The following is a 24,733-nucleotide window of genomic DNA, read 5'->3' as shown; positions in this document are numbered from 1 at the left end:
TAAATACATTTTTTACAAATATTTGCTTGAAATTTGTATGAAGTCCACAGAATGAAAGCTCTGACGAGTGCCGTTGATTCAGCATGTAAACATGTTATTTTATAATACATTTGTTTGATTATTATTTTAGTTTATAGTATATTTATTAACCTTATGCATTTTCTTACCGTCCACGTTGCACACAAGTTGCACGATGACAACAGTTTACTTTTATTTTGAAGGCCCTGTTGTTGTGCAACCCATGTGACGTCATGATCAGGATGGCGTCAAGGTGTTCATTCAAGGTGCTCATATGTTGGCTGCACATCTGATTACTGAATCATTAAGAGGGACCAATTATATCATCATCAATGTCAATAGTTATGAATCGTCATTGTTAAAAAAACTGAATTAAATTCCTCCGAATCAAATATATTCCTTCATGAACATCAGGTGTGTAGATATTATAGATTATATTACACAACTGGAATTTGAATTGACAGTTTATGGGACAGTGAGGTTTATTTAATAAGTCAGAAGAAATCAGAAGTGGGGATACATTTGTACATTTTAGAAATAAATATTGAAAATGTGAAACCACTCTTTCAATTTGAAACGAATTCACCAATTCAGACTCTATTGCTCCACAAAAATACTTGTTTTGCCACTAAATAACCAGATTTCTCAAAATCCCACGATTTTACAGCATAACTCTTATTTTCCATGGGATATATGCATCAGTGACATGTCTGCCAAATTGCCAGAAACTTGTTTCATCATGCACTCTCAGACCCAAAGTATCCTTTCTTCACAGGAATAGAACATTAAAAACTCTATAACTTCTTAATTGGCTTGTGAAAATCTGTCATTTCTCATGTTGCATTGCTGATGGCAGTTGTGCAACATTAGAATATATTGTAGTCAGACCATCGCAACTAATTCCTTAACACAATAAATCAGTATCGCTACATCAGCAGCATTGTTCCATGTCCCAGATCGCATTTGATTGGATAAAGACACCGCGCTCCACATAAGTAACTCGTAATGGTGATCAGCTGAGTGACTCCTCCCTGTCCTGCAGCTCCTTGACGTGCTGACATCATACCGAGTCCCACCCAGCCACACCAGCACCTGATCAACCGGTTTGGCCTCCATCTAAGGTGACGGCGGTGAGGCTTCAATACTGTTCATTACCTGCTGTCATGTTAAGACAACTATTGCAGGCTGCTCTGAATCACAAGCAGCTAAAATTAACAAAGCCATTAGAGCCATTTTGGGAGAACAATTTGCCTGGCAGGCATTGGCAAGTGTGCCAAAAATACTGTGTGTTGCATTGTTGAAAACACTAATTCTGGGGAGAGAAGGCATAATGACTGGGAATTAACTTCTACAGCATGTTTTAAAAAAATGGCTTTTATGTCATTTGACAATATACATTTGTTCAGTGGTTGAGCAGTGAAATTATCGACACACAGAGTACAGAATAATAGAAGAAGCAAATACTAGTGAAGGAATAGAGGCAGATTTGACTTTTAAACAGTTGCTATAAACCATATTTGCTACAAAATGAATAAAAACATCGCTACATCTAAACAAGCGAGTGATACAACAGTAGAGTAAACGGGACAAACAAGTCGAGAATGGCAGCAATTCTCCAAAGCAACATTTCATCCTGTATTTCTCCTCAGTGGCCTTGTCTGATGATTATATCGGACATGTCATCAACCTTCACCAGCTCCAAGTTCTGCAAAAGACAAAACATTTCCACATTGTACACTACAATAAACAGATATGCATACTTTACATGTTTTTCAAAAGATGGCCACAAGTCAAAAAAAAAGACCATTTCAGTAACTCCAATGTTTGTAAGACGAAGCAAAACTCCAGTGTGAATAAAACATGTACACATTTCCCCTTAAAATGTCACGCTCTCTTTCTACATTCTTAGTTTGAGGTATTTTATGTTACGTCGACAGGAAGAGTATACATTTAGACGGCGATGAACACTACTATGAGCAGCAGAATACACTGTAAACTGTTTCCTTTTTGCCTAATAAACACCAAGTAAAAAAAAATAAACTCACCTTTTCATTGGCAAGATGAAGCAGAGCAACAAAAGCCAGAGGCACCGACAGGTTCTGAGCCATCATGTTTGGCAATCTGGATCACCACAAAGAGAGAGAGCGAGAAAGGATAAAGAAAGACAGACAATACATTTTCCAGTCCATCGATCATGCTGTTCAAATCGAGTGCCTTTAATGAAATGGTACTTTTAAGTTCTGCTGCTAGCTGGTTCACAGTAGGGTTAACGTGATGCATATCCAACCAAGCTAAATGGCAAACCTTTCCCATTTAATCTTAACGGGATTTGAAAACTTTTCCCAGTTGTCATTTTGTGTGGGGCCGAACAACGGCCCTTTGCTGTGATATAGTCACACCATACCACGGCCTGAATGTAGCCATTTCTTTCATGAAGCAGTCATCAAGCATGGCAATAGGAACGATCTACACATATTCCAATTCAAATAGTATTTAAATGAATGAATAATAGGCCCTTGAGTCCCAAAACCTGTAAATGACAGAGCATTGTTGCACTTCTGGAACAGTGGTTGCTTTAGAACGTACACTAGCAGCTAGCATTTTTCCCCCCACCACAGGCTGGCATTACATTGACTTCATTATCGGGCTATTTATGTGTTAGCTGGAGGCGTGTCGCAAGGACAAATTGGCTCCACTTTCTGCGCTCCTCGAGTTTCGGTTACCAATAGCTCTGGAGAGAAGTTTCACACTGGTGACCAGTCGCGGTACTTGTCGGCAGTGGCTAGTGTTTTTCTGCAGAGTTCCTGCATATTCTGGGAAACACTGTCGAACCTCATTTCTACGTGGCGCTGCATTTCTTTCAGCAGGCGGAATGTTGTGTGGACACGGGCGCTGCTCAATCCACTCCTCCAGAGAACGTTTCCATTCTGAAGCCGGTTTGAGCACATTTCATCTGTAACCTGTTCTGTGATGTCGGGAGTGATCCAGTGGACCATGACAACACATTAGTCCAACATTTCTTTTTTTTTTCTCAGACAGGGACGTCACAGCAGTGGTATGCGGTTATGCGATAACGGCTATCGACCAATCAGATTGCTTGATTTGAGCTACCAGTTATATAATTATCAAACAAGTCGATGTAACCCTACAGATGAAAAACTGTCTCAGAATTTAGACACATACAAGATACTGTTTAAATCCACACTTCCATATCTAAGTAGAAGCCCCGATCAACGACATTAAAAATCTGTACACATATTTGCACGGCATTGTCTATTCAGTCATTATCATTGCTCATTAGTACCGCGCCATGACAGGCATGGTAGGTGGTCTGCTGGTACCTTTGAAGCAGCGTCTTTGTGGTCTGACTGAAGACTTTCTCCCCACACACTTCTTGTTTCTCCACAGTATCCTCCTTCTGTAGGGAACATTAAGGCAGAACTAAAAATACAGACTGGTACAAACACATACACACAGCTAAATCTCTGACTGGCTGAATGTCTACACTGCCCACCAAATGTGAGCAATGACCCAAGATTTGAGTTTCAAACCTAAAACTGATGAATTCATCATCGCATAGACCCGCTGACACATGGCCAGTCCATCAGTGTGATTTACCTCCGTAGATTTGTCCAGGCGTTCGGTCAGAAGAGTCCACATGTTGTTTTTGAGTCTCTTCATGTCCATTTTCTTTGCCGTCTTAGCATAGTTGATCTCAATCATGTTGACCTACAAAAGCAAGCAACAATGGAAGTACAAGTGTTTTAACTGCCAAGTTATAAATCGGTCAAATTCATGCGTAGTAAATATTGTTACACAAGCTTTTGAGCAGAGGGATGCTCGCTCTAAAAAAGGCCAAGACCAACCTACAGAATGACCTGCGCTAACATCTTGTGTTGCTCACCCTGTGTGGTTGAGGAACCAGATCATCCTCCCCGTAGGTTGAGATGCGCTCTTGGTCTTGTGAGGGCGGAGGTATACCGTCACCTGAAGGATGTGTATCGTCTGAACCGGCAAACCCTTCGCCATCATCGTCACTGTCGCCACCCTGAAGAGGAACATGACCAAAGACATGCCAGAGGGATAATCATTTGAGATTTATATTTTTTAATGAGAGTTCTCCAACTTTGGTTCCTCAGGAGATTGAAGTCCTCACATTTAGCAGATCCTACAGTACGGTGATAGCGTGCTAGACAGCTTTTTAAAGTCACTGTGAACATATTCAGTTATACTGATAATGGAAATTTACCAAAATAAACTATTTTTTATTGTGATCAGTGATGAAATCCTATAGCGCCCCATCCGTATGTGGGACAGGGGCTGATACATCACAGGGTTGACCACTGTAAACTGTCGTATGCACTAAAGATCCTCCCTGCTCACCAGCTCTTGAGATTAAGTTTGATCAGCTGGACTAGAGTTATTTACACAGATCACATTGCTCCTCCAAAACATCCTGTGAATCCACCAGGTATCTCACACAGACAGAACACACAGCGCCATGCTGTATACATCTTCATATCCTTTATACATCCATCATATTTAATAGCTAAATCACCCCACTGCTACTCTTTAGATAAAGAAAAGGCTAATAACATACAGTCAAATCAAAAAGCCAAAAACGAATCAAATCAAAAGTTCAGACCTGAAGACCTGGACAGAAGTTGGCTGTGTCGTTGGCGTTGTTGTAGTCGTAGTCTCCAATACCTTCTCCGAGCTCTCCAGACAGCCTCTTCTGGCCTTCTTGACTCAACTTGAGGAAAGAAAAAACAAACAAACCCAAACAAAGGATCATCATATATTTACGGATATATGGTGACTGTAGCATGTCTCAATTTAGTGAAAAGCTGATGAGCACAAGTGTTATGTGTATGTTGATAACGTTGAGCCGAGTGGTGCCGGCTCACCGAGCTGGAGGGTTTGAGGCTGAGCTGGGAGAGCATCTCTGGGGGAAACTGGAAGTCCGCTGGCAGAGTGGTTTTCTTATTGCTTGCACTGAGGGCAGACTTGCTGTTGGTGGTGGCAGCCTGCGGTGGGAGAGCACACAATGTTCAGTTCAGATATATTTATATGTTTCCTACACATTTTCAAGCTCTTAATTTGACCGTATTCAGAGATTTTGGTTAGATTTCATCTCAAACCCCTACAGGCAGGGATGCCATCTTTTAGCTGAATATATTATTTGCAGATTTTGTGCCATATTTCACTGACTTTAACTACGAGAGCTAAAACTGTAGTTGCATCATATCTGTTGTGGAGTTGTGTCAAGGCATCATCCAAGTGCCTGCGCTCAGAGAAGCGGACGTAGCCGTTCATGACGGATGATTTGAAACTACCAGAGAACCAGAGAAATTCAAAGATGTTGTCAGGTCCATTTCACAATCTGGTTTCATAGCTACAACTATCCCTACGGCTCCTTTGTCTACATCTACTCAAACAAGCTGGAGTAGTCAAACATCTCAGCTGAACTTGGTTAAGTCTTCCTACTGGTTCACCAACAACTAAGACCAGATTTCCTGAATGTCCGGCTGAGACATAAAAGGCTGAGAGAGCTGGAAACACCAGCTGCATCCAAATTACAACACCAAGAGTTGCCAAACATCTGCCGAAAGGAAACAATATCTGCCGACCGGCACCTCTAAAGCTCCCCAATTAGCACATTATATACGGTTTGTTGAATTGGTACAAAAAAAATATGATAATTAGTGAGATTTTGTTGCTTTTGGACGGAGCCGCCGGCTGTTTCCCAGTTTCCAGGTTCTAAGCCAAGATAAGCCGGCTGCTGGCTCTAGTTTTATATTTACTGTACAGATAGAAGTGGTATGATTCAAACGCTTTAAAAAAATAATAATATTCCTCCACATGTCGCACTATTCCTTTAATACTAAGCAATAAATGTCAGGCAACATTTATACCAGATGACACTCTTTAACTGGGGGAAAAAAGCAAAGAGGGTTCCTACTCTCGTGGTGCGGAAGTAGGTGTCAAAGTTGACATCATCATTGAAGTCGATTTCAAAGGTCTTCTTGGGCTTCCTTTTACGAGTCTCCTTGTCCGGCAAATGGTCCACTGTAGCAGATTTAGGAGATGAAAGCAGACAGATGAGAGGGATCAATGTTGTTGCACACATTCAGCAACCATAAGAACATCATCTGGGCCATTAGAGGAAAGGTGAAAGCCTAATTTATCCCTCAAATCACAAAAAATAACTCTGATGTAGATACATGCAGTCTATTATGCCCAATATAATGGTGCTACATTTATCAAATGAAATACAATAGGCAGACTATTGACCAAAAAAAGAAACAAAGCTCCACATAAAGACAGCAAAATAAGACATTTATTGTGAAATTCTTTCAGCACTAGGTCACAGATAATAATAAGTAACCTGTCTTGCTCATGGGCACTTACTTTGAGACCTCAATTGTCTCCAATTGTGTGTTTAAACCATGGTTTTCACTCACACTTGTGCTTTGGCTTGAACTGCCAGTAGCCGGGTCCAGCCCACGTGGCCATGGTCCTGGGGCTGAAGTAGGAATACTCCCTGGGCTGAGAGGACAGCTGCAGACACATGGTGTTGATGTCTCCCTCTCCGATGGGAATCACATCCCTGTACCACCGTCACACCAGCGTGAGAAACCATTCAAACCAGCGAGCACAGACACAAATCAGCCCTCTGCTAATAGAGCCGGCACGAGTGGGATTTTGACCCATTCAGCATGGCCTAATGAATTAAATACCTGGTGATAACAGGCAATGCAATTACTTCACCCTAGGGGTGTAACGGTACGCGTATTCGTATTGAACTGTTCGGTACGAGGCTCACGGTTCGGTACGCATGACGAAGCGAACAATATGTTTGAATTTAAAAAAAAAACTTTTTTAAACCTTTATTTAACCAGGTAGTCCCATTGAGATAAAAAAATCTCTTTTGCAAGATGTAAGTAACAATACAAGATGTAAGCAAGATGTAAGTAACAATACGACATAGCATTAAGGAGCAGTTTTAGTTTTTTATGCTTATGTGTTGCTAAGAAGACACCCCAGAAGATGGGTCACTCAGGTATAGTTCCATCATTGTTCAAAGTCAAAGAATAACTTCATGATGTTAGTTGTAATGAATAAATATATTTTAAAATCAAGTACATTCCTCTGGCATTTATAGTTTTCTACTGTACCGAAACGTACCGAACCGTGGCTCCACTGTATCGTACCGAACCGAACCGTGGCTCCACTGTATCGAACCGAACCGTGAATTTTGTGAACCGTTACACCCCTACTTAACCCCCATGAATACAATTCAAACTACCAAGCTTAAGTAGACATTCAGCAGCTATATAACCTAATAGAGGATTTTAGCTTATTCTAACACTAGGCGCATTGAAATATTCCAGAAAATAGAGCCATCTGTAGAAACATGAGCCTATAAAAATCATTTCATCAGAAGGTCTATGGTTAAAGGGTGAGTTCCTCTCAGCAGAAGACTGCTCTTCGATGACCCACTGTCTTACCTTCCTTTGCTGGAGCCGGAGGCCTCACAACCGTCCTTGTACTCCTTGGATCTCTCCTCACAGTCACCCACTCCCTCCTCATAGTCGGCATCAAAGTCAGGGCAGTCATCATCTTCAGGCTCGGGCTCAGCATTCACATCAAACACGTGTTCCCCCTGCTTGATTTTCTCCAAGAGCTGATTCATGGTCTGGAAGAAAATGGACAGTCTCCGTCAGCTGGGACCTGACTGTCTCTGTAAATAAGACTCGTGCAGTTGTTTTATGATCATATGGGTGTACGGTAGTGCATCCTAAGCCTAAATCAGTCATCACTTTAGTCTTCAGAGCATGTTGACATGCACATTTTGGTCTTTGTTGACAAACTTCTCCATAGCATGTCAGGGTCCCTGATTATATGTTCGCTCAATTTACCAATAGATCCACATCATACGGTCAAGCAGAGTGGATTTTAAAGAGCACCCTCTGGTGGACCACAAGGCAAACTACAAAGAGCTCGTCACACTTACAGACTGTACATTTTGAGTTGAACAGGTCCTAACAATTAGAATATTTAATTTGAATTCCAAATTGATAGTGACAGCTATCGTATGTACTGAAACAAAGACGTTGCCAAAACTCGTTAAAAAGATGCACCCGTTGTAGCAATAGGTCGACATTAAAAGGCTGTTATTTTGATAATATAACTGGATCAAATATCCAGCTGTAGGTTTCTAACAAGATTTCTGCAGGGTTCACAAGTTAATTTTAAGATGTTTTAAAATTTAGAATTATTTCTATATCACATTTTCAGTACTTAGTACTCAGTATTCGAAGGATATAATTAATTATATGGACGTGGATAAGCAGCATACATGGATGAATGGATAAACCAAATGAAAAATGATTAATTGTAGTCTTTGTTATTACGAGACGATGAGATTCCCAACTACTGTAGCTAGTAATAGACAGTATTTAACGGTCTGATGCTGCTGACTGAATTCCACAAAAAAGGATGGATTACCTCCTGCAGCACAATCCACTGACACAACAATCCACTGTTAGATTATAGGTGTTTAACATCTCCTCATAGTCTGCAAATATTTACATGAACATTTTGGATCCAGATATACATATAAACTGGTAACGTAAAGAGAATATAATAAAGGATCAAACGTTTCTGTATGGTTGGCACTGTTTTTTCCACCTCCAAGATGGCAAACTTTTAGGAGGAATTGATGGTTTTATTACCAATAAATCTGAAAGAATTCCATCAGAGGCATTTATGATATACGGTTCGGTGGTTCTCTGACCTGCTCAGGGTTCCAACTCGTGAAGGAGAAGTCCTGCAGCGAGGGGCAGATGGAGCTTTTCTCCTTGGAACACTGCAGTCCAGCTGGTAGAAACAAATGACAGAAAGATGCTCAGAATGAACAGCCTCAACACCAATAACACAGATAGAAGCCTACAATTTTGCCTACTGACAAATCTAGACTGAACTGTACAATTCAAAGTCAAGTTTGTAAACTACATTTACATTAATAGACATTTTTTGGGGCTGGTAAATTGTTTTGTTTTTTTACCAATGAACGGGGATGCAGGGACTGCCTGGGGAGGTGGAGGAGAGTATGAGGGTGTGGACTGCAGGAGGGTCATGTAGGAGGGAAACAGCAGCTCGCAGCGACTGTTCTCACTGAAGAGAACCGACAGGAAGACTCCGGCCGTGCTGCTCTCATCGAAAGACGAGGCCATCCGCTGAAACATGGGGTCCACCTGGGTGGGTTAGAAGGAAAGTTGATCAAGTTCACAGCCATTGATAACGGCACTAAAAAGATCTAAAATACTTAATGTGCTGAAACAGACTTCAAAGTGAAACGTCCTTTATTTATGGTAATGTCTTTTTGATATCCGAGCAGGAGGATCAGTTGGGAATGGAAATCATCTTCATCTTTAGATAAATATATCACGGCTCTTAAGATGATAGCTCAGTGACCCGTGTCTAATATTTATCTCAGTCATCAACTTATCAGTGAAATATTCAGTGGATATAAGGCGATTATGACATTATTATATTCTGTAACTGCAAGGTTGTTGCCTTGACTTACACTTAAGTGTGCTTTGTACACGAGTGCATACGAAACTTAGAGAGTATAGACCTCAGAAGAAGATAAACTGCCGCTAGTGATTTTTCTTGGGAATGTCGCCACAGACGCACTAATGCAAAGGCTTTCATCGGTGGGCTATATGATCAATCACCATTGTGTTGCATCAGTCAGTTATAGACAGAGACGCAACAGACTTATCAAAATGAAAATCTTCAGGATTATTTCTTGAACGGGAATTAAATGTAGTCCTGAGTTCCTCATAAGGTTCATGTGGATGGAGCAGCTTTCAAGGACATGAACGAATGAGATTTGTTTTTATTGAAATGCAATAGACTTAATGACACAGAAGATAGTAAATATCAATATAATGTTACATCCTGCCCAACAGCACAACTATCGTCCCGGGTGTCCATTGAATGAACACTGTTGTGTAAAGATAACACCATACCTCACACTTTCTCTCAGAATCCCCGCTATTGATGTTGCCAAGGTTCTGCTCTACTGTCCTCTTAGGAGGTCTCTTTCTCTTCGGCTGCTTGGCAGTCACTTCACTGTCATCTCCGTCCTCCTCCTTCGGACCATGGTCTGTATAATCACAAATAAAGAGAAATAAAGAGCAGACAACTTCAAATAGTGGAACAATGTGGGTAGACCACAATTTACAGTCTGTATAACAAAGCTAAAAACCCTTCATCTAGTTCCAGTGTAATCAAATGAAAATCCAACAAGTATGTATAGAAACAAAAAATCACATTGCCGAGGCTCTCACCTTCTCCTGGTTTGGTCTCAGCCCCCAGGCCGCCCAGCACCCTGTAGGCATCGGCATGAACAGCGTCCACCCTCACAGCATAGATCTTTGTACTGGCATCCAAAGTGCCAGCTGCCACCTATCAGAGGACAGACACACACACACACAGAATAGTCAGATCATGTTTATTGACAGTATATAGCCCAATATCGCAAATTTGCCGAAAGGGACAATGAATACATCATAGGCACTGCTGGTGAATTCTGATTATTCCACGGCACGGTTACCTTGAATGACACACTGCTCATATTTTCTTAACTCTATTTATATTTTTAATAATTACAACAATCCCTTCAGCGTTTTGTAACATTATGTCTGCAGCTGTCATTAGGTCAACTCATTTATCAAAATAAGTAAACATATTTTTCAGACAGCTTAGTTTCAGACTTGAATGCGCTACTTCACTGGACTCTGGACCCTTAAAGGGTAACATAAAACCTCTTCATGCCATTTATGTAGATCACTGTTTTTTCAAGGTAAATCACAGATTTAGAGAGAAAATGAATCCAAGATACATTTTTTGTTGAGATGACTACAAAGTCTGTGTGTGATATATAAAAAAAACATCAAACCTTGAAGTTTGTGAGCTCAGAATCCTTCTGTTTGAGAATATCAGCCATGTAATCAATCAGATGCAGACCAAATGCATTTTTGGTGGTGATTTTCTGCCAAAAAGAAGAACAAAAGAATTAGATATTTTCTTTCAGGTCGTAAGACACTCTACATATACACACACACACACACACACACACACACACACACACACACACACACACACACACACACACACACACACACACACAGTACTCACATTCTCAGTGGAGAGTTTTATACAGGTGGAGTAATGCTCTGAGATCTGTGCATTTGACAGCTTGGGCACGGCAGCAGGAGTCCCTCCAGCACTGCATAAAAATACATGATTTTATATATTTAAAGTCTCTCAAACACACCAAACTCTACATGACAGATGGTAATCAAAGTTGTGCTTAAAACACGCACACTTCTCTCCACCTTACCTATGAGATGCAGAGTCATTGAAGGAGGAGTCGGAGGCAGTTTGAAGATCAATGACTCTTGATCTTCTACGCCGACGTCGTTCTTGCTCATCGTCATTGCCGGGGAAGGCTGTCAGCAGTGGGGTGCTGCAGGCTGCAGGGGACAGACCCTTGTTCTTCATGGAGGATGACGTCCATCCTTGACGTATCCGGGAGACCGGTGTGGAGGCTGCACTCATCTTAGCTGGAGACACAGAAACACGATCACAGAGGCTACGTGCTGACACAGGTTTAAAATTCACCGTCAAGAGAACGAGAATCTGCATCTCACTTGTGCTGCATCATTTAGTTTGGAGGTATTAAAAAAGCTGGCATGACAATGCTCATTTTAACATACAAGTTGAGATGTAAATTTAGGATTTTTCAAGAGCAATATACAGTATTTTGAATGTGTGTATAAAATGTCTTGCAGTGAAGACCAGTCAGAAAAAGTGGAAACCATCCTTATTTTTCTGTTTCTATAATTTGACACCCTTCACTCCTCAGTGAGCTCACATACAGTAGTTGGTCATATCATGTAAACAAAAGGATATTGGTGGAAAATACAAAAGAGTCTCACATGAGAGGAATCAACAATGTCCGATGAAAACAGAAGAAATATGTATTTATACCACAGAAATATTATATTTGTTTTTTTTGAGAATTTGTTGTTTTGTGTGATCCATCCAAGTAACGTTACGTTCGCTAAATCCCGTCCTTTCTAAATGTACTTAAGTTACCGTTAGCGACAACTTAACGTTAGCTTGAACGACACACTCTCGCACGTAAACAAAAGGACTTCAGTGAAGTTATGACGTTAACTCGGCTAAACAGTGATTTACGTGAGGGCTAATATACTTTTTAAGAAAGCCAAATGTTGTCTTATCACAGCTAAGCTGTCTAAAACCATGTTCAACACGAACAAAACAACCCAAAAACAAACGTTGCCCAGCTCGATAAGCTGATGCCTACGCTAACTTTACGTGCCTAAACGCTAGCTCAGGTTAGCATTAGCTAGCTGATATGAACGTGTTTTCACCATCATTGTTGGCTAACTGACTTACACAAGCTCTACCACAAAACCTACTTAGTCCACTCAACGTACCTCGAAATGTCTACAATCCAATGTGGCTTTATTGTGGCTCGTTATTATCTGTAATACGGCATTCAGAGAACAGAGCAAGCTGTAGTTTTTCTTCCTGTTCAGCGTTTGAATTTTTGCGCCGAACGGTTTAAGGAACACAACCATACGTCATTACGTTAAACCACGTCATCACTACGCACGAGCTATATATACTTTATGGTGCTCACGAGCCAGAGGGAAAAACATTGTTTTACAAAACAGATACAATCAGAATTAGCACCCTAATAGTTTTGTTATAAGAAAGGTTTTGTAGTATTGTATTACTTTTTTTGCTCTTTGATATTGTGATTTTTGTCTTTTCATTTTATGATTCTGTTTTTTTCAAATTACACACATTTCATCAATCTGAGTTAGATTCTGCTCAGTATTTCGTACCACCCAATGCAATCTTTTTGTTTGCTGAATGTTGTAGCTTATTTGGCTTAAAATAAACACTTGCTTCTGCAGGCAGCGATGCGCATTGTTACTGCAGCTGTACTTACACAATTGGTGACATCAGTCATCGATAGCTCTCATAAACACGTCATGCAGAGATTGTATTTCTATGACACAATGGTGTAATCTGCGTGCACACTTCACCTTTCTTTTTGGCGCTCATGTTTTTGATTGCAATAAACTGGGTCATGATCACTGACAATCACATGAGCCCTGCTGTCTCAATGGTCTGTTCCAACACCAGCACAATTATCAGGACAGTTATGGGGAGTCAATGGGAAAACGTTGCTGAAACAGTGTTCCTTATAATCCTGCAAGATCAAGCAGGATAGTGCACTTGGGTGTGACTTAGTAAAACAAAACTGATATTGTAGTTCACAGTAGAACAAAACAGGCATCCCTTCCACCTCAGTCCCCTTTGTTCCATCAAAAATGCCACCGAGAAAAATAAAAAACACACTAATTCATACATTTCATGAATTATAAAAGAGTGGAAATCTGCAGATCGGATCCTCAAAATTGAGTTGTACAGTTAGTGCTTCTTTAAGTCCATGAAATTATGTTAATGATTATCAAACAAGTATCAGCTCCAGCTTCCCCCCCAGCCTCCGAATAGCCTAAGCTGTTACAGATAATTGATTATTATGCAAGTGGGAAAGATACATTTCTGAACCATGCCGAAATAATTACAGTCTGATATGTCTCGATAAAGCCCCGATTTATCTTGCTAATTAGGAATCAAACCTGATGAAATGTTTTTTCGGCCCATTGTTATACTGTGTATTTGCTCCTGTTTTCCCTGACAATAATTAATTCCATGACAAATATATTTTCCAACTGGAATATATGTTGAAAATAGAACAACGTGGACGAGTTGACAATAAAAGACCAATAGCTGCTCACTAGGTGGCAGTAAAAAACAAGGCTCTATTCTGGAAAGTTACAGTGCAACAGCACTGGTGTGGCATTTGGGTCTGTTGCAAATTCTCTGTTTGCTGTGAATTCAAATTTCATCACCCAGGACAAACTCTCAAATCTGACCCTGCTAATGTTTGCAAAAATAATAACTATCAAACCAAATGTGTTTTGACAGTGGACATCTTTGGGTCTACATTGAACTGCCCACTTCCCAAAGAGACCCGCTTGCTCCAGGTGCCATTATAGTCATTCTTCTTGATGAGCAACATTTTCTGAAGTAATAGAACTGTAAAGTCATTAGTCATGTGACAAAGTCTCAAGTCTCTCAGATCTTCTGTTCAAGTCATGTGTCTTCGCATATTCTACCTGCCATCTACATTTTTTTTGTAAAGTCCAGTACAACCAAGCAAGAGATTGATGAATGGCTCTGTTGAAAGCTCTTGGGCCTGAATTATGTATTCTATGACTAAACCCAAACCTCATTTGTATTCTGACACGAGTGTAAGCTTTACTGTGTATACACCCTGACCAGCAAGAGCAGAAACATATGCCTTTCATGCAGTAATATAGAATATACCATTCCCTCTTTCAATCTCCTGGTGGAAGACTGTTGTAATATTTGGCCATGGTTGTGCTTTTAACTGTAACACAGGCAAACCCTCTGTGGATGTGGATGCGTGCTGTGGAATCTTGCTTCCAAAGAGAAGCACTTCAGTGTGATATATAGTTATGCCATTAAAACCGAAATGAGAGAGTGTGTGTGTGTGATATGTGCAGGCCCTTGATTTAAACCACACATGAACACAAGAAAACGCATGCACATTTTCACGTCAGCGTGCAGCACTGCTAAACAAAGGAAAAGCATTCATCTCTTCAGCAGAAGCCTCCGCTTGTTTTAACCAGCCGTGGCCATGTGATTGATTTTCCCTGCCTGGTCATTGATGGGAGATGATGAGAATTATTAAACGACTCGTCTTTCTCTGCCTTCTCTGTCATCCTAATTCTTTTTACTGTACAGTTGTCAACACTGAATGTTTCTTGCGTGTTGTTTTTTTGAACAATAAATTCATGCCCTGTGGTTATGTCACATATATTTGAGTTGAACTCGTCTTTTCCACAAGCACACCCCCACTCAGTACTGTCACTGACACTGCACTCTTGTTAGCTCAGAGTTCGAGGGCGGGCTGAGGTCCAAGTCATTGAAGCAGATATACTGATATACTGTACCGCTCCAATGCTTTTAACGAAATTACAAAGCGGGGATGTGCTGTGATTGTGAATGGGAACACAGGGTTCTTAAAACAAGGGCAGACTGAAGCAGGAGACTGGGGTCAAAGAACAGAGTGTTGGCTCTTTGTTTTAACATGATGGGGTTGTCAGATGCGCTAGGGCCAGGAGAGGGAGTGTCACGGATAATATGATAATAAAAGCCAGATGGAATTGCAAAATATTTCTTGATTTTACTAAATATTCAGGTATTTGTATTCACTTTCCTCAAGTTTGTGGTAATAAAAGTCCAACTATTTGAACAAAATTCTTTTTTTACAAAGAATGGTGGAAATGGTGGATTTAAACATTGATTTTGATCTAGCAAACAATTTTTTGGAGCAGGGGTCTTGATGAGCCCATCCCTGATTTGTTTGTAATCAATAGTCTTCTTGAACAAGCAAGCAGGCTCCATTCTAGCATCAGCTCAGCTCGATTGGAAAAAGTCCGAGGTGCTACCAACAACTTTTGCTGGCGGAAAACCAAAAAAGAGTGAGTCGACGCTGTGGAAAAGCAGCAAGTGTGAAAGAGGTCGTTGTTAGCGGTAAACCTATGGAGAATTATCACTGTACTCTCCCAGCTCCACAGAGCAGACAGACACAACAGTTAGAGACCAGCTGGTGGACACTGTTGGGCATTTTATAAACAGATATTTCCCTCAGGACTCCAAATGAATGAGAATGCTCTGTGACTGCTGGATTTGTACATTTACTACACACATGTGACAAACTAAACTCAGAGTATTTCAGATGGTCTTCCTAGCACACCCCCACTGTACCATTTTCTCTATTTCACGTGTATTGCACTTAAGAGAGAGGCTGCTGATGCCTCTGGGAACGCTATGGCTCTCTGGGAGAGAGCTGCTCATTCCCTGAACTCCACTGTGTCTGTGGCTTACATTTTGTAACCTTTTCATCCGAAACAGCTGAGGCCCGGGATTGCCGAATAGCCAACTGAGGAAGGTTGGTTGACCTGCGGAGAGATAGAAATATGTGTAACAGAGAATTTTTTTTTTTTGAGCCATCATGTCTGTCACACATACACACTTACAGAGACCCACACTACTGACACATGGACACACATGGACTCAGTCAGATGTGAGGAAACACTCATATCTGTAATATATTTCCACATTAGTATTTATGCAGTGTTTACTTGGGAGGCAGCCTTAGTCCATAAAATATTAAATTACTTCTAGGAAATTCATAACATCCTTCAAATATTTTTTGCTGTATAATGATGGGGAAGTTGAAGACGTATTGAGCACGCGCTGTAATGTAATGACCCCCATAGAGCTTCATCACCAACATTTGAATAACCCAAGAGTGATACCATGAATACTGATGGCTCATATCAGGAAAGCAGGTGGCGGCAGTCAAAATATTGATTTGATTTGCACGATCTACTGATTAAATGTAAAAAGAGCCTTTACTGTCCAACCCATGATGCTGCTTTATGGATTCGCCCGCGGCTGATCACTCAGAACATCCTATCAGATCCTGTCTGACTTTCAGCGCGGTCGATTTTTAAGACTGATCTTTAAACCAGGCCATGCAACTTGGGTTTTATTGATGATATTATTTGTCACACATATTGTTGCACCTCCATCCTCGCTTATGCTTGAAATTGTGCCTGTACTTTGATGTTAACCATGAGAATCAGGCTTGTTCAATTTTTGCCTATAGTCACTCAGAAAACGAGACATTGAAAAAAGCTTCAAACATAAAATAAAATGAAGGCAAATGATATGTCGTATAGAAGTCTTCACATCAATGCAGTGTGTAATAGAGGGGAGGTTTAGTTCCCAGGCAACAGAGCAACATAAATAAAAGACCATTCATTTCCCATCAGAGGAGTAAGGAGGGAGAAGAAGAGGAGCCCCAGCCACTGTCTTGGATGTAATGATGCAGAGGCAGAGAGAGAGCAGTACAACAGCTCTGTGTGCAGCCTCTCACCAAAGGAACTGTTACAAGCCTGCTCAGGACTTTTATACCATTCATCTTTTTTTGCAATTTTCGGACTGGTTTTGTGGATTTCAAACTAGTCATGGTTAAACGTTGTGTAACAGTGATGAAAGGAGATATACGTTTCTAAAACATTACATTTCTACGTAAAAAACCTGTGGAGCTAACATTAGCAGAGTACGTTAGTTAGTACGCTGTTTAACTATGCTGACGTCTATGCTACACCAGGTATACTGAATATATACACATGCTGCTTTTGCTTTTAAATGATTGTAACAGTGAATGAAGACCTAACCAGCTTTATAGGAGCAATGTTGTTCCTTAATTTCATTGTCTTCTGTCTCGATCGCCAGGTGATGTGATGGTTCACCTTCACACTGTGATTTGAAGGCTTTAGCTTCTTCCTTTATACTTTTCTTATTCTGTTTTGCAACAGTTTGACATCCTGGACATTTCCAAAAATTAGATCATGTTTATATAGAGTGTGCGGTTCATGCAGTGTGGGCTACATCTAACTCTAACAGCTTAATGGAGTAGCAGTGGTGGGCGGGGCTTAGCAAAGGGTCAATTGTACAGGTGTGACTCCCAGCATGCTCTTTCCCATCATGGTTGTGATGTGCTAATATTTTGGCCCCTGAGGAACAGAGCAGACATTGTAATTTTCTGACAGATAGGATCGTGGGGAGGTGCTAAACTGCTTGTGTCCCCAGATCACAGCAATTAACTTAATGAATAAAATGTAATCCTAACTGATGGGCAAGATGATCCAGGTTGTAAAAACTTGCAATTTGTCTTTATATTACGACAGACATGGCTAATTTAAACAGATGATTGTTGCCTTCTATGTACCTCCCCAGGATCTCCTTCCCACATCACATCCATGACACATTTACTGTGTGTCCGTAAAAGACTGTATGAACCTCCACCCTGCCGCCTCCGTCAGTGTTTTTAATAGACTTTCCCCCCACTAGTCAGCTGACCTGGCGCTCCATGTGGGCCGCCTCCATCAGTGTTTAATAGGGTTTTTCCCCCACCTGGTCAGCAGACCTGGCGCTCCATGTGGACCCGCAGAGCCTCCTCTCATTAAGCAGAGGCCTGCAGAGCTGTGGCAATTAACTTCAGCATAATGACTGGCAGCGCTTTGGTGACATCTCAATTCGGGGGGTGGTGTGTGTGTGTGTGTGTTTGGAAGTTGTTCACCGCCTGACGCTCTTTGTAATACCCTAACAAGCAAACCGTTGTAGTCATATCCACCGGTGCAGTCAATACCATGGAGAGTAAACGGCACCATGATAACATCACTGGAGGTGTGCGGTGCTTTCTATTCAGCACTGAGATGAGAAATGTAGCTCAAGCGCAAGTTCAGTCAGGAAGACACTCACTAGTAATCTCTGTCTTTCCTCTCCTTGTAATTACTCTATCAGCTGATTGGGGGCGTGCACTTTTAAGTAACCAACCAGTTTCTGCACACCGGTTCCTCAAGCCAATCAGATCGTTGCTGTCAAACGTTAAATAGTGTTCTCCTCTCTGCTGCTGTCAGTTGTCATTTCAGCGAAGCAGATGCAACCCTCCTCCACCCCAGTCGCCTCCAGTCAGCGTCAGTCAGGCTCCTGATTCATCATCAGATTGCTCCTTTCACCACCACCACCAGTGTCTGGACTCCAGGGGGGTTAGGCCTGTTGGACCTCAGTATGCCTACCCTCGGTGATAGGAGTTCAGGATGGAGTCCAATCGCCAAAGACTTTGCACTTTGCATGTTTGATGCTTGTATAATAAATCATTGTTAACTTATGAAACAAGTCTCTCCTGATTGAAATACAGGGGAAAGTGGCTGCTCTGCCCTCCAGAGATCTGCTGAGTTTAAGCAGATGTGACATGTCCTGCAATGACTTGTGTGGTGGCAAAAAACAATTAAATAGTACCGAGTGAGTCCTATAATACTGAATACTGAAACAAGAAACATTGAGGAAAGAAGTTTGTCTTTCAAGCATTTATTCTCTGGCCAGAGAAGGCCTCACCGTCATACTGACTGCAACACAGTCCGCAGAGGATGAGCCAAGAGTTCAGTTTGTTTCCTGCTCTTAAACATCTCAGCAGACAGTAGGGGGGAACATCAGGTATTTACATTATAACAATTGACCCCTCCAGTCACCCCTTCATCTTCTGAGCCTTGTCACCCAAAGAGATCTTTCTTTATTACTATTGATTATCTCTGGGAATCTGCACACCCAAACATTCTCTGTTTAAACTGCAACCCCCATTTGGTTACTTCCCCTTATCAAAGCAAAGACAGAGATACCCCATATGGTCCTGTTACCACTCTAGGTACACAATCATATGTCACACATATAGTTCTGTTTGTGAGTAAGGCACATAAACTAAATCACAGTAGAAATGTACTAGCACAACTACATTTCCTATCACACTTGGCACACCTGGAGGAAAAGTTTCTTAATTTCTGTAAGTTGTTGCAAAGTGTAAACAATCATATTCCACAGCAAGAGGTGGCACAGAGGTTTGGGGTTTTTCACCCACAAGAACTTCCATGAACTTCCATTGATGAAATGTATAAATCAGCAAGCTCCTTCTAAAAACATATCTGAGAAACACCGTGGCAGGAGAGACTGTCTGGGCTGTTGATCCTGAGTACTGAAAATAAACACGTTCACAGTCTGCACTTGAAGTGAGTTGCATACGATTTTGCTCATCGATATGCTTAAATATGTGCGCATGTGTAACAGATACACATACACATATTGTTAAGATGATCGTGTATTTACAATTGATGTCATCTCACTCTGTTTGAGGAACCAATTTAGGAAATGAAAATCATTTTGCCAAGTTTGTGTGCCCCTAGCCCCCCACCCAGCTGCTCTGCTTTCACACTTTGTTTGCTGTTTTACTGATCCGTGGTACATTTGCATGCATTTCATCATCAAAGTGCAGCTGCCATCATTGCCAAGAGAAGAAGCTGGCAACATGCCCTCTGATAAAAAAAAGCAATGAGACATTTCATTAGTTCTATTTTCCTACAACACTCCTAATGTGCTTTCAGCTAACAATGCATACTAATGATGATGTCACAGCATCACCTGGACTTTCCTCTTGGAGTATTGATAGTATTCTGAGCACATGCAAACAGCACAACAGCTCAATGGACCTAAGCCCACCAAATACAGGTGCAATGTTAGGGACTGAATACAATTATCAGAGGGGAGGAGGTTTATACATATTTAATGGGGAATTGATCAATTTAGAACAATAAAGGTAAAAGGAAGCCGTCACCACAATTGATTATAGTGAGATTTTGTGATTATATTTAACTCATTTTTTTTTTGTTGACAAATTAGCTTAATAAAAGCCCACTTAATAGCTTTTGACAGAGCTTTCAACCGCATCTCACGGTTGTCATCAGAGCATGGTCTTGACTCAGTTACCGTCACATGACCGTACAAAACCTTTGTCTGGAATGGCTAAGGAGAACACTAAATTGGTGAAACTGCATGTACCCCGGAGAAGAGACGGAATAGCTGCTGTTTCCTGCACCGCTGAACAAGTGCCGTAACGGCTGAATAAACTGCGCCGGTTAAAGTTGAACTAACTGTCTGATATGTATAATTTCAAAACATATATATGTTCTGGGTCCGGATGCAATTGCGTCTGGGTCCGGACCGCGGTCCGCCAGTTGGGGACCCATGTCTTACATGAACGATTTCATCATCGACAGTCAATCATTATCGTTTTCATTGTGTTAAAAGTTTGTTCATTGCAGCCTGATGAATATTTTACTTTATTAGAATAATAACTTGATTTCAGCATTGCTCACATATTTATAAGCTTGATGGTCTTAGACTGACGCCACCACCGCTGCCAAAGCTCTCTGTAAATCTCATAAATCAGACTAACTGCTTGCAGATTAAATTAAAAGACTAACACGAAGGTCATTTGACTTTTCACATTCATGTATCTATAAATTTGTAAACAAATATTGTGTTTTGGTGGGTGTGCCATTTCTTATGAGAAAGTGTCTCATAATTATGACTTAGTTTCTCATAATTATCAAAGCTTTTCATGACCATGAAATAGCAATTCTTCAACAGTTTTCCATAATCATAATATACCAAAATATAATTATGAGGAAGTATCTCGTAATATATTGGTAATAGATCTGCGAAAAAAGGAGTCTATATTCAGCTATAAGTTACGGGAAGTCCAAAAAACTGGCAGGTAACAGGAAACAATCCAAAAAATGAGGAATGCTAAACACCAGGAGCATAGCTCAAATGTAGAAACAAGCATCTCGAGCAGACAACCACGCCCTAAAGCATAACCCTGATGCATTGTCTATTCTACTATAAATGGGACCATAATTTACAAAATAAACTTCATGTAATATTGAAGAAGACTTGAAACTAGAGATTGAGATCATACCTCGGGAATTTACTTTGAAAACAACGCGTAGACACATCTGCAAAGCAACGACGTAAGCTTTTCTTTAATCCTTTTTCGTCTTTGTTTTTGTAGAACACAATTGTGAGTGACAGGCAGACACAGTATGGAGAGCAGATTGGTCTCTAGCAAATAAACACACACTGACATGACTGAAATGATGCCGGCTAATTGATAGGATATCAATTTTATAAAGTGCTCAGAAGGAGCTCTTCAGCTTTGTTTGGAGCTGGCATGGTGCGCATGTGTGTGTGAGTGTGTGTGTGAGAGAGGGAAGTAGCACCTGCAAATCAAATGTGTAAAGCCACACAAACAAACACATGCTGATGTAAAGATGTAGAGAGATACATTTGCAGAACATAATATGCTCACTCTAATGGGTGGGCGCCTTCCTTGGTGCACATTTATTTTCTTCTCAATTAGCTTAATACATTTGTTTACGACTGAGGAATTTCATCAGTATTCAACTGCAATGTTTTGAAATGGTGAGAATAAGGCTTGTGTTTGCGAGACGTCGCACTCAATACCTTAATAGAAAACAGTTTAATTACTTCTGAACACCTATTGAATTACCATTAGTTGCATTTCTTGATTCATTTGAGTACATTTCCTGGCTGAGAAGACAAGGAAGCTGCAGCTGAGTCACAGCTATCCGAGTCCGGTGATCAATAAATGCAAAGGTTTGTTTACATCTTATATTTGTGAAAAATAAACATTCACCATCTGTTAATCACTTCTCACTTTCTAAATCAACTGAATTAATCCCAACCATCTCATCCATCTCAGTGTATTTCAGAGTGTGGTTCTCAGGGTTTGTTCTGTTTTCACAAAGCACAAAACCCCAAACTCATTTTCTGATAAGATAATATTTGTGTGCTGAAGCAAATCGGCACTTGATGTGTGGCTGATAAAATGGCAATAATAGGCACACAGACAAAAGACATTGGAGGGGCTTTTATCACTGACACTTATTTGATTTGGCAGGTTGAATTCTCATTCAAATCACACAACCAGTGTTGGCTGCCACCAGCAGGAGGGCTGGTCGAATCCATAAATTAACAAAATCATAACACTGAGCAATAACATCCTGTGCTTTGATGACAAAAGAGGTCAATGACTGTGGAAAACTCCTATGGAAAGAACATTCATCTGACTCAATCGTGTTGTCTCATTTTCAGCTGTTTATCTCTGCAACACTAGAAGAAGAATCATGACCGCTCCATTAGCAACAAGATCATTCATCTTACATTTTTACTTTATTTAAGACGGCTCAAAACTCTTTATTTCACAATACAATCGACGAGAGACACAACCTTTTGGCAATACAGATTGGGGCAAATACAATTATGAATATCATTATCATTATGACTTATAAGCACTAAATCTCACAGTGATTTTGGGTGGATTGAAAAAGAGGAAGAAACAAGATGGTACTTTTAAATCAATGCTAGACCTTTCAGATTATTTTTACATTTTTGAACAGTAAAAGCCTCTCATTGTAGAATTGGGACTGACACCTCCTGGTAAAAGAACACTCTGGCAGACAGCAATGCACACCGAATCCACGGAGACTTTAAGTTTGATCAGCATCTTTTCTTATTGGAACACAAAAGTTGCTCACCTCACTAAATGTCTTGTATACCTCCCCCTATCATCCAGTCAGCCAAGATGTGTGAAAATCATTTTTCAATTATTTTGCATGATTAGATCTCTTCTCATGACTGTCTGGGTCTATAAGGATAAAGGGAAGCCTATCATTTTTGACAGCCTCAGCAGCAAAATGAAGGGACCTGCTGAAGCCAAGGATTGGGGGGAAATAACGAGTGCTGTTAATACCGTGTCACCGGAGGGTCGTACTGTCCCTGAAATACAGCAGAAATAGTTCCATATGAAAAACACCTCACCACAGATCGATGACTGCTACAGGAGGGGATCAAAAATGTAAATAGTTTTGCTGTTTGAGATGTTCATATTGCCATTGTAGTGTTATACAATAGCATCAATAGCCTTTTTTAATTAATAGCAATGTCCTTGGCTATGTGAATAGCTGTTATCCTAAATCCCTCGTGCAAGCCACTTAGAAATGAATTGTTCATACAAGTGTTTCGGGCATGAGCTCTAATGTATGCTGTTGGGTTTCAATGGGGTCTTACTGTTCTCCAAAAAAGAACAAAAGTCGACGGGAAGAACTAAATATCTCCAGGAAATGCAGCATTGTAATGAGCTGGCAGGTTGACAAGGAGAGAAAAAGAAGGAGCCAAGCTGGAAGCCAACAACAAATGTGATGGAAAATAGCAATCATATCCTCACAAATTGTTCAGTGGAGCACCTGCTTTGTTCGTGTGGAAAAATAGTTGGGCTGAAAATCTGTCCACAAAAGGAAAATAATCAACAATGAAAAGGAAAATAATCAACAATGACAATGTCCTGCAGACGTCCTCGTCTTCACGTCTTCACGTCATGTGTTTGTGCACATAACTCTACCTTTGTCATACAAATCTGAATTGGGAATTCAGAAATGTGTTGTTTGTCTTCATGTGCTCTATCCTACTGTTAAGAGAGAATCTAGAATTTTTACAACTTCTTTTGTGCAAGATGTTGACATTTGTCACCTGGTGGCAAAATAGTCCGAAGTAACTGAAACAAATGAAACTGCTATAAATGAGAAACAATAAAAATCTTGTGTGTTAACATGGCTTTTTTTATTGTAAAAAGATGGGGATGTGCAAAAACCACAGCAGCTTCTGACAATAGTAAGAAAGAAAGAAAGAAAGAAAGAAAGACAGAGTAACTGCTGTCATGTCGGGCAAGACCCATTCCTGCTTTTTATTCAGAGCTTGTAGATGGAGTATGGAGGGATGCGGAGAAAACAAGGAAATTACATGAAAATGTATGAGTTGGCAGCCATGTGGCTTTCGTCTCCCGATCCCTCCGTTGTTCTTTTTTTTTAAGTTGGCTGCTTTGCTCTCTAAAGCTTAACCACAGACCTTATTTCACGCATCTAACCAAAGAAACATTTTTTAAAAACCATTGACTTCGAGACGAGGGAACCAGATGTACAACAACTGCAGTAAAAAAAACTACTTTCTGTGTTTTAGGATTCAA

The 24,733-nt window shown here is 40.6% G+C and overlaps 1 protein-coding gene across 1 annotated transcript; it reads right to left on the bottom strand.

Annotated features, from left to right (window-relative positions):
- Positions 1-619: 619 nt before the first annotated feature.
- ncaph (non-SMC condensin I complex, subunit H) lies at positions 620-12,675 on the bottom strand. Its single transcript, XM_079270071.1, has 18 exons — positions 12,558-12,675; positions 11,435-11,657; positions 11,230-11,320; positions 10,991-11,083; positions 10,380-10,497; positions 10,059-10,195; positions 9,089-9,278; positions 8,819-8,901; positions 7,530-7,717; positions 6,483-6,628; positions 5,981-6,087; positions 4,926-5,045; positions 4,664-4,771; positions 3,923-4,066; positions 3,637-3,747; positions 3,360-3,436; positions 2,064-2,139; positions 620-1,723 (listed from the first exon to the last, which is right to left on the bottom strand). Exons 2-18 carry the CDS (start codon positions 11,650-11,652, stop codon positions 1,664-1,666), a joined length of 2,067 nt encoding a protein of 688 aa, XP_079126197.1. The 5' UTR covers positions 11,653-11,657; positions 12,558-12,675; the 3' UTR covers positions 620-1,663.
- Between the last annotated feature and the right edge of the window lie 12,058 nt (positions 12,676-24,733).

This window comes from Melanostigma gelatinosum, assembly GCF_949748355.1.
Source record: "Melanostigma gelatinosum genome assembly, chromosome: 6".
In the NCBI taxonomy this organism is placed as follows: domain Eukaryota; kingdom Metazoa; phylum Chordata; class Actinopteri; order Perciformes; family Zoarcidae; genus Melanostigma; species Melanostigma gelatinosum.
Note: the sequence above shows the minus strand (reverse complement) of the source record. Positions and strands in the feature narration are given on the sequence as shown.

What these genes read in the sequence shown, in the direction of transcription:
- ncaph (XM_079270071.1), bottom strand. Translation starts at nt 11,652, where the DNA reads ATGAGTGCAGCCTCCACACCGGTCTCCCGGATACGTCAAGGATGGACG. An exon ending in TGAGACCAAACCAGGAGAAG is followed by an intron (nt 10,196 to 10,379) that starts GTGAGAGCCTCG and finishes GTGATTATACAG; the next exon opens with ACCATGGTCCGAAGGAGGAG. An exon ending in CCCTGCATCCCCGTTCATTG is followed by an intron (nt 8,902 to 9,088) that starts GTAAAAAAACAA and finishes TGTTTCTACCAG; the next exon opens with CTGGACTGCAGTGTTCCAAG.